Below are 10,981 nucleotides of genomic sequence, written 5' to 3' on the forward strand. Positions count from 1 at the left end.
GAATACGACATTGAAACTTCAATTATCGACATTTATGAATATAATACTACAACACCAGGTACAACCAGAATTGAAACTGATTACGCTACCAATGCACAACAGGAAGCCAGTACATTAATTACTGTTGGTTATGAAACTCAAACATCGACATTTACAGAAGAAGTCACTAGGGTAGAGTCGATATCCGATACAACAGAGTTACCAACGATAACATCAACGAACAATATCGTCGAATACGACATTGAAACTTCAATTATCGACATTTATGAATATAATACTACAACAACACCAGGTACAACCACAATTGAAACTGATTACGCTACTAATGCACAACATGAAGCCAGTACATTAATTACTGATGGTTATGAAACTCAAACATCGACATTTACAGAAGAGGTCACGAGGGTAGAGTCGATATCCGATACAACAGAGCTACCAACTATAACATCAAAGAACAGTATCGTCGAATACGACATTGAAACTTCAATCATCGACATTTATGAATATAATACTACAACAACACCACCAGGTACAACCAGAATTGAAACTGATTACGCTACTAATGCACAACATGATGCCAGTACGTTAATTAATGTTAGTTATGAACACAACACTACAACTGCGTCTCGTACAAATGTTACAACACACATTCAAACTTTGGAGTTTTCGGCTCGCAGTGTTTCTGACATTTCAACGGCGGATCTAACTACTGACACGGCAACTACATCGGTACCAACTACGACACATTTGAATAACATCATTAATATGCCAACAACTGATTCGAATTTCAGATCGGCTACCGAACAACATACAGAGACCACAACTGGGTCTAGATTGTGTACGCATGGGACAACAACGTTGAATACGCTCCACAAGACAACAAGAAGGGGTTAGCATTTACTGTTGTGAAAACAAATATGCAATTCTATATAGGCCTATAATGAGAATGAAAGATTTATGAGTTCTTTATGATCATTTGTTTATGATTATTACATAATGTCCCATCAGGTAACACTCCTCAGACAATCAAATGCCCCAGTAACAGACATTTATCATCTACGGATAGGTCTTCGGATTGGGAAATACCAATCGCGAGTGATGATGATGATGATGATGATGATGAGGATGATGATGATAATGATTTATTATTATTATTATTATTATTATTATTATTATTATTATTATTATTATTATTATTATTATTATTATTATTATTGTTGTTGTTGTTGAATAGTCAAGGCTTAACTAATTAACATGCTGTAATAAAATCGTACGAATTATATAGTATTATTTTATATTGTTTTAGAAACTGTCCTATCACAAGAAATCGCTAACATTACTAAGGTACGTATGAATTACAATAATAATGCAAGCTTTTTACCCATTTTAGTATTAAATTATGAAGTACATCATCATCAGAATTATCATCATCACATGTCACCATTTGACTCCGTGTTTGTGGACATTATGACCTTTATTTTTGGTGGGATTAATAGATATCCTGCCAATTGCCATTAGGTACATGAAGTAAATAAATTCTATAATATCTGTGTAGGTACTGTTCTACATGTTGTCGATTCTGTTCTTGTAATTTTGTTAGAACGTTACTAATGACAATATTGAAGAGGTAGCAGTAGGACTCGAAGTTATCGTAGAGAAGGCGGAGCTGGAGCCAGCTGATGTAAAGGAAGTCTCTAATGCCCTAGAAACTATAGCCAAAATCAAATCACCAAACGAAAATGTAAGTAAAAATGATAAACGTAATTTTTTATAAACATGAGAAGATAGATACATATATAGGCCTACATTAAACCAGCTTTTTAAATGTTGTCCATTATTATCATTTTTGTTGAAATTTACTCTTATATTAACGCTTAAGATCACAATTCAGGAACGGTGACCTTAATAAACGCTTGTGATTCGAACCATACTGGTCTCAAAAGCAATATAAATCATCAAAGTCTCGATCTCCCGAAGTGATTATCAATCCATATTTAAGATTGACTGTGGGAAACATAATAACTTTTACCGACGTTTTTCACTGGACCACATGTTTTGTACCAGTCCGAATATTGTTTACGTACTCCACATTCAGTGTCTCAGTCATTTTGCGGTTCCATAATGGAACGCCAAAAGAGCAACATTCAACGTACAATTGTTTTTGTGGTTTTATATGGAATGCCAAAAGGGAAACTTTCAAACAGTTAATTTTCAATCACACAAAATACGGTATGTTGTATTTTATGTCTACCTATTGCAAATCCTGTTAATCTTAATTTTAGGGCAAACAAAATGTTTTCCAAGGAACATGATGGAGAGAGTAGGCCTACAAGCTATTTCGCCAAACCAATTAACACTATTGCTTTTTCATTCTCATTTTAGTGGTATCTAAGTTATGTTATGAAAAATAATATGAACATTCTATAAAAATCTGTACCTAAACTCAACATTAATTGAAGGCATGTCTGTTAATCATAAAACATGATCTTACCACTGTATTTCCGACATTATGTAAAGAAATAACTAAAGGAAATAACATGCAACAATCTTCTTTTAGTGGTCATACTGTTCTTGTTATCTAAGCTAATCGTGATGTTCATATACTAGACGCGGTATATATACAGTGACTTTACAATCAGAAAACCAAAATACGGATACAGAAATAATCAAATAAAAAAGAAGCCTGCCATTGTAATCAAAGGTTTTAAACATTCCCATGGTATGTAGGTAACAGGTGCAGTCGTGGGTACGGTGGACGCTATAATTGCCTCTGATTCATCAGATTCTAATCTACCACCTGAAACGACAGCTTTAATCCTTGAGTCATTCGAGCAGCAAATTAGCACCGCCGCTACTGATGGTCAGAATTACACTCAAGATGAAGATACTCTTTCTGTGCGAACTTTAAGTTTTAATTCTAATCTTAACTCTGATGTTGAATTCGTTATTAATGAAAATGAGACGCCTTACGTATGTTTTGAAGATGTTTGTTTAGCAAACGACAGGAAGCAGTCTGTCAAACTTCCAAAGGATCTCCTAACATCATATGGTTTGTTGATATACTTATAAATAAATCCAATCTGCTACTGCTACTGCTGCTGCTACTACTACTACTACTACTACTACTACTCGTATAGCTTCTCAACTATTGCCCATTACTACAACTATTACATTACTAGATACTGTTATTAGAAACATGTTCAAAAAAGTAAATACAAATACAAAACAAAAGAAAATTATATATTTTTTTCTTTTGTGGAATTTCTACTGTTTTACTGTAATTACTGTTTTTGTTACTTTTTAATTTTTTTTTGTCATCAAAGACCTAAAATATAAACAAAAATATAAAAGTTAATTGCACTTAATAGAGGTCAGTCCACTATGGCTGACTATAATTCTTTTAACACAACTTGTGATAATTTCATATTATTTTCCTTTATGGACACATTGTCAATCATTACCAAAATGCGATTAGACTGGAATGTTTTCCCTTTCGTGGGAATTACACCCAGATTTGAGCTTTTTTGCATAAACGTATATGGATAGTTACTACAGGGTCAGTCCATCATGCTGACTATTGTTTCTTTATATTGTTTATATAATACGTACATACATATACATACACACACTCACGTGCATACATACCTACATACACACCCACACACACATGCATACCTACATGCACACATACACGTATATCTACTATCATATATACATATTTATGTTTTATTTATTCTTTTTTTATTATTATTTTTACTGTTGTAGGAATTACACCCATATATTAGCCTTCGTATTTATTAACGTACATGCGTAGTACGCGGTCGGTCCATCGTGGCTGGCTATTGTTTTTTATATTATCTATTCTTTTTGTTATTATTATTATTATTATTATTATTATTATTATTATTTACAAGATCTAGCTTAGGTTTTAAAAATGTATTTTTAAAAAATGGCCATTCTACAACATTTTAAAATTTCATAGCCATATGTTGACATTTTCATAGTGCATAAATATGATTTCATGATTTATTAAATAACACAGAGGAGCGGACGAACATCAGTTTTACTTCGTTTTACAACCCAAACCTGTTTCAGTCGGGTGCAGCTGAACAGCATCTATCCAGTGTGATTATGTCAGCTACCATTTATAATGACAGTCTTCCGGAGGTGTTCCAAAACCCAGTTAAACTTGTGTTCAACGTACCCGAAGTAAGTTTTATGTTGTACACTCTCAGTCGCCAAAAAAAAAAAAACCAAACAAAAACAAATCTCTTTTTGTCGCCAATGCAATAGTTGCAGCATTATGTAATACAGGTAAAGTTAGCAGAAGTAGTTGGAGACGGTGGTGGTTCTACCAGTAGAAGTAGGACAGTATCAGTATACGTTATATTACACACTCTTATTGGTATTGCTTTGTGTGTTTCTTTCCGCAGTCCTATTCAAACAGCAATGTTTCTTGTGTTTTTTGGAATGCAACTTTAGATGGAAATGGTAATTGGTCAATTAAAGGCTGTAAGCGTATCGATACAGGCTATAAGGGCAGTGTAACGTGTCATTGTACACATCTAACACACTTTGCTGTCTTGTTTGTGAGTTGTCCTTTAACTAATTATTTTTGATAATATATCAGTTTATATATATTATAAGCTATATATGAATATATATATTATATATATATTATATATATATATATATATAATGCAAAAGCAATGAAAAAACGGTGTACAATCATTGAAAGTTAAAGTAATTACTTTAACGTTGTTGGTGATGATCAAAAGATATCCAATCCACGTATGCTTCAATATATATAAAATAAGTAAGCAGAACAGAAATAACATTCTTCACAAGGTGACTACTTTGAAGCATATATTTTATTTAAAAATATATATATATATATATATTAGTGTTAACGGCTATCTTGATTTATATTGTATGCAACTATTTCTTTCTAGCCGTGCCTATTGTGTAATGAAGTGTATCTGGTGGTATATGAATCTGCTCAACAGTGAAGCCTCTATGGTCTAATGGCTATGATGCTCGCCTTGACAGCGAGAGGTCGCAGGCTCGAGACCGCCATTGGCATTTTATTACACAATTTCTTTATTCATTTATTTACAGGACTACATTCGTTGAGAGCTATGCTACATGATGTATTATTATGTCCTTTATTTGAACACTGTATTTGCATTTCTTTGATGATTTATATATAATTTAACAGTGTTAACGACTATCTTTATTTTTCAGTTTCCTAATGAAATTCCACCTGGTGTTAACCTATTTCTAGATTTGGTGACCTATATCGGCTGTGGAGTTTCAATCATATGCTTGGTATTAACCGTAGTAACTGTTCTATCAATAACGTAAGTCGAAGTACTTCAACAATATTTATTTTTTCATATTAAAGAGCAATTACAGTCGCCACTTACTTTATGAACATACCTGACATCTTTATTTACCTGTCTTTATTTCAATTTCTCCTTCATAGTTCGTCTTTTTCATGTTTGCTTCCTAACGTTTTTAGTGTATGTAGTTTTATGATGACGCCAAATAGAAGAAAGAAAGAAAGGAAGAAAGGGAGTGCAGTTGTTTTTTAGTCGTGGGAAAAAGTTTTGTTGTGACAGGAATTGAAGCCATGACCCTGGGAGTAGCATTTAAGGCAGGCATTTTAACAGCTAAGCTGTTCAACTCTACTTCACTCTATACTTTTGTTTCTTATATATTTATGTATTTATATCATTACGTAATTTCTGTTGCTTTTCTTCTCAAAGATTCTTACTTTCTTCATTGCTGTTGTAATAATTGTTTAATGGTTTAATGCCACCACTGTCTGTTGAAACCTGAAGCTCTGGGCTCATAGTCCGGAGTGGCCGTTTGTCTTTCCGTGGCGTTTGGATCAGACTCTGCAATGATGGGAGGGGGGGGGGCGTGGTTGGCCAATCCTCCCGCACAGCAGTCTGTTTTACCATTCATTAATGTATTAATCGCATCAAGCCTTCCATAAGCCGTAAGAATAAACTCAGTGACGCTTTCCTTATTACTTGATTTTGATTCTTTTAAGAAAGTATAATACATACTCCAAGTATTGATTATACTTTCTTATCTGAGATTAATCAGTGGACCTTTCGGGTTTTTTTTTATTCTTTTCTCCTATACTTTTACGGCACCTGTTACCTTATTAGCACTGTTTATAAGACCTTGCCTGCCTAACTCCTCTCTCAGTTGCTGATGTGTCGTTGATACAACGAAATATTGAACACTATTATTGTGGATTGGTATCACTCTTTAAGTCATTTAATACGTATTCTCTATTATTATTATTATTATTATTATTATTATTATTATTATTATTATTATTATTATTATTATTATTATTATTATTATTATTGTTATTATTATTATTAATAAATGTTGCTGCTTGTTATTAGCACAGGAGCAGGCAACCCCACCAGGTACCCATTTATACTCCTGGGTAGAAAGAAGCAATGGAGATAAAGTGCCTTGCTCAAGTACACAAGCGAAATATATAGTCAGGGATTGAATCCCCTATGTTATTTTACTTCTTTTAGGTTTTTCCTGCATACCACCAATTGTTCTACTGTCAATCGATATATCATATTATGATAACAAGAAATAGTAAGTACCCCTGTAACATATTGTAGTAACCACGTTTGCGTTCCAATTTTAGGGTTCTTGGCTCAATTCCTGTCAAACACCAGAACTTTTTCTCACGACAGTAGAAAACTCACACCCTAAGCCCTCATAGCTTCTGCTATGATAAGCAGATAATGCTTTGAATTCCTAATAGTGGCAGTTTTTGTTGCTGTTAGTTGATAAACTAATAAAATAAAATAAATATATACATTTTTTCAGTTGTTACCTTAGTGCTACCAAAGTGGAGGTGTTCATTTACACTATCATTATCCCAATTGGACTTGTCATGGTCTTCAACTTTGTCATATTTGTACTCACCATTAAAAAGTTATTCTTCTCGAGCTCAATGGTGAATAGACCACTCGATGAAAAAGAGAAGAAGAAACGTTTGGTAAACGCCATCGCCATCTCTTTGCTGCTAGGCCTTACTTGGATCTTCGGATTTTTGTCTTTCGAAAACGACGCTGACATTGTGTTTCTGATTCTGTTCTGCGTTTTTAACTCGTTTCAAGGCGTCGCCATTTTCTACCTTTTTTGTTTAAGACAGAAAGAATGCAAAGAAGCTTGGCAGAAATGGCTAGGCATCTACAAGTTGAAAACATCATATAATTTCAGTTTAAGACAGAGTACATCACAATGTCAAACTACAAACGACTTGTTCAGATCAATTTCGATGGAGCAGAAACACAAGGCATTCAATCAATTGCAGTTGGTTGAAAATCCTGCATTTGAAAACACAGTTGATTAGGAGGATCGAAATGAATCAGACAAATAGTTAGAGCATGCGGGTTGGTAAAAAATGTGTTTCATACATATGAGTAATGTTTTCTTTTTGTAAAATACTGCAAATGAAACCCGATGTATAAAGCCAATCGGGAAATTATAAGCTTATTAAGCATTTTAACGATTAGGCCTATAAAACGATAATTTTATAAATATTTGTCAGTTATTACACACTGAGATCATATTTAATTGCGTCTTATAAAAATCTCATATAGGCCTAAGCCTATTGTTATTTTTTACCTCCTTTTTTGTTTTCTTGCTTTTAGTTTTAGTGTATTTTATTGTAAATTGTCTTTGTTTGTATTTCGCCTTTTATGGTAATCAAAGTTTGTGAAAAAATGTTTGGATTTTTTTTCTTTTTTGTCGTGAATTCGTTTATTTGATGATAATAATATATTACACAAATTACAAATTAATATTAAAAATAATAATAATAATAATAATAATAATAATAATAATAATAATAATGATAATTGATGTAATTCTGTATAGTAAAAGGTTTTTTATTCTTCCTGAATTTCTGATGTTTCAAATTTTATTTGATTGTGCTGTTATCAATTTTCATGTCTTGTGCTTACGCTTCATTAATGTTTTAGATGTTTTTATATACATTATTGTAAATATCATGTTATTCAGCATGTGCTACAATTTTGATGTCAATAAAATAAACTGAACTTTATGTGTATTTGGTTTGACTTGATTTTTTTCAGTTGTTTTTTGTAAATTCTATCTGTACATTTTTCAGACCTGATTGCTTTTTTAATTGAATTTTGAAGAATTGTATTGAACTTTTTTTATGTATTTTTGGTATGACTTGAATCTTAAAGTGTATTTTATTGTAAATTTAATTTATGTATATTTGACATGATTGCAATAAAGAGAATTTGGATGAATTTAAATCAAAAATAGTATTAATATTATAATGATACCGTTTGGTCACCCGCCTTTGCGCCTTGCTAGAAATTATCCGTTATTATGGATTTCCATAAATTGATCACTGTGACCGGTGGCGGCGCCAGCGTCTGAAGTCGGGGGTTGGGGGGGGGAGCAAGGTTGCAAGGTTAAATTTTAGGGGAAAAAATAATAAATCCATAGCAGACCGGAGATACAATTATATCACAACAAAACAGGTACTGTAACGCCTCTAGCCATGTGCTTGTTATTTTTTTTTTTTAATGCTCAGTATATTTATTACAACTGTAAAAAGTTTGTTAAATGTACTGGTTTTAAGTCGTCAGTAGCCTTGGAATGACAGACAGAGCATTTAATTTATGTTTGCCAATCTTACATTGTTCATTATTCCGACAAAACTGGGGGAAAACTGGGGGAGGGGGAAAGTTATTTGGGGGACAAATCACCCCTTTCCCCCTCCCTCTGTAGCGCCACCTCTGACTGTGGTTTTGTTTGGGAATTCAAATCCACTTGAAACAACTAATTTGGTGGATACGGCGCACTATAGAAGAGAAGACTACACTAGCCCATTATTATTCTATTAATTTTCCACACTATTTTAGTCATGCGTGGAACAACTGTTGTTCTCGTCGACGCACAGCGATTCACAGAATATCTCTTAGTTTATTCAGGAAGCAGTGATTACACGACCCTGGTTTATGACTCCTGAAAAACTAATGTTTTATTCAAATGTAATTTACCAATATCTCTGTAACTAACATCACTGCAACCTGGAGCCGCACTGTTGGGTCGTTCACCTAAACGTACATTTATGATTGATGAATTTTAAGTATAGTTTACACAGCAATATCAACGTAAATGCGGTGTGGTGTGGTATTGTGTCATTGCAATTGAAAAAAATCAAGTAATTGTTGACACCGTGATCATCTGAATCGGCGCCTCGTTTACGCGTCATCTAGGTCTATGTCGTGTAGGTAAATCTTAGGAATCGACCAATTTCAAAATCATATGTTTCATTGAAAAGTGAAATCTTGAAAAATGTTAATTAAAACTTGAAGCTAATGTTGACGTAAAGATATTAATAATATATATTAATCATAGTAGCTCTGAGAGTGACGGTTTTGGCCTGCAGCAGAAATGTGTGACTGTCCTTCCTAGACTTTGCCTAGCCTGGCCTAGACCTAGTAGTACTCAAAGTTCCAAATTTCCATACAGTATTGCCTGGTCGATTTTGTGTTTCAACCAAAGCGTGATGTTTCAGCCTTTGAAGTCGATTTTTAGAGGTTTGAATTGGTATTGCTGAAATTGTTTGTCGTGCTATACGATTTACGGTACTTACGTAATAGGATTGCGTAAAACACAGTTTCCATACAATCGCTACATTGTCGCTACATGTTTTCATTGCAATCCTTGCACTCTGTAGCTGTCCTCGACGAAGTCGGAAACGCTCCCGATTTAACTGACCAATCAGCGTCGCCAAAGGAGTCGGCGATATTGCGTAGCGATTTTTATTTTATGGAAACCAGGCCTGTTAAGCGCCATCAGCTTACTCACACTTCAGTGAACATCGTCAGTAAGCGGGCATTTATATAGATATATCCACCACTTAAGAGCTCTATTAAAGTTACTGTTCCCACTTCTGACTGTCAAAATATATCTGTGCTCTAGCCTTTACTGTACGCTATATGGTAATCACGGCGTACCATATAACATATGCTGATGTACAGTGGTGTATCCCACCTCCAGTTTCCCCCTTCCACGCCTCCGAAGCAAAAACTATACGCTGAAGTACTTAAAATCAACTCATATCATCTTATTTTGCGACCTATAACGGCCCCTTACCTAATCATCGAGTTTTTAGGCGGATTTAGGGGTGGGGGCGTAATAGGCGTGTGCGCCCCCCCCCCTATTTTTTGCAACAAAAAAAAAAGAAAGAAAAACTTACACCCACAGTGTTAAATTCTTCTTTTCCTACCAAAAACAACCTAGGAGACTGCTATTCATAAATCCACTAGGTGAGAAATAGAACACTTGTAATTTACTCAATGTTAATATACAGTAGCGGATTTTGTTGTTTGACGACTTTTTTAACGGATTTTGGATATTAGTTTTCCTTTTTGCTGATTTTTGTAATTTTTATGCTAGATGTTGTTGAGAAACTTTCTCTTTTGAAATTGTGTACATTTATGAGCCTTTGCATGTTGTCAAAGATTATGTTTTGAGATGTTCGTGGAAGAGGCACTAAAACCCACAGCTGTGAGTAGATGAATTATTACTAATGACACATTTCATAGTTGCATATTGCAGATACCGTGTATATTAAAATTTCTTTTAAAAGACATAGGCCTACACCTATTTTTTTTATTTATTTGTTGCTGAAAACTACCATGCTAGATAGTAAGAATCGACTCAATACAACCTCATATTCCTCAAATGTGCTGGGCTTCAAGGGGGCTTCGCTCCATTGGACCCCCACCAGGGGCTCTCTAGGTGGTTCCCCTGGCCCCCAGCCTAAGGCTGCTCGCTTCGCTCGCAGATTGCGCCCCCCACTAAGGCTGCTCGCTTCGCTCGCAGATTGCGCCCCCCACCTTTTCTGGCAGGCCGGTCCGCCCCTGCCCCTGTCTCTTATACACAT

At 34.4% G+C, this 10,981-nt stretch overlaps 1 protein-coding gene across 1 annotated transcript in view; it reads left to right on the top strand.

The window, feature by feature from the left end:
- The window catches only part of LOC117101896 (mucin-3A-like), an 11,403-nt gene extending 4,004 nt beyond the window's left edge, over nt 1-7,399 (top strand). The window contains exons 3-10 of the mRNA XM_033242012.1: nt 59-889; nt 1,307-1,344; nt 1,601-1,741; nt 2,728-3,049; nt 4,043-4,209; nt 4,434-4,589; nt 5,245-5,360; nt 6,871-7,399. Coding sequence (XP_033097903.1) covers nt 59-889; nt 1,307-1,344; nt 1,601-1,741; nt 2,728-3,049; nt 4,043-4,209; nt 4,434-4,589; nt 5,245-5,360; nt 6,871-7,399 — 2,300 coding nt within the window. The remainder of the gene's footprint in view (nt 1-58; nt 890-1,306; nt 1,345-1,600; nt 1,742-2,727; nt 3,050-4,042; nt 4,210-4,433; nt 4,590-5,244; nt 5,361-6,870) is intronic.
- The last annotated feature ends 3,582 nt before the right edge of the window (nt 7,400-10,981 follow it).

Source organism: Anneissia japonica, unplaced genomic scaffold, assembly GCF_011630105.1.
Source record: "Anneissia japonica isolate Jap-2015-1 unplaced genomic scaffold, ASM1163010v1 scaffold4988_len2956909_cov206, whole genome shotgun sequence".
Taxonomy (NCBI): domain Eukaryota; kingdom Metazoa; phylum Echinodermata; class Crinoidea; order Comatulida; family Comatulidae; genus Anneissia; species Anneissia japonica.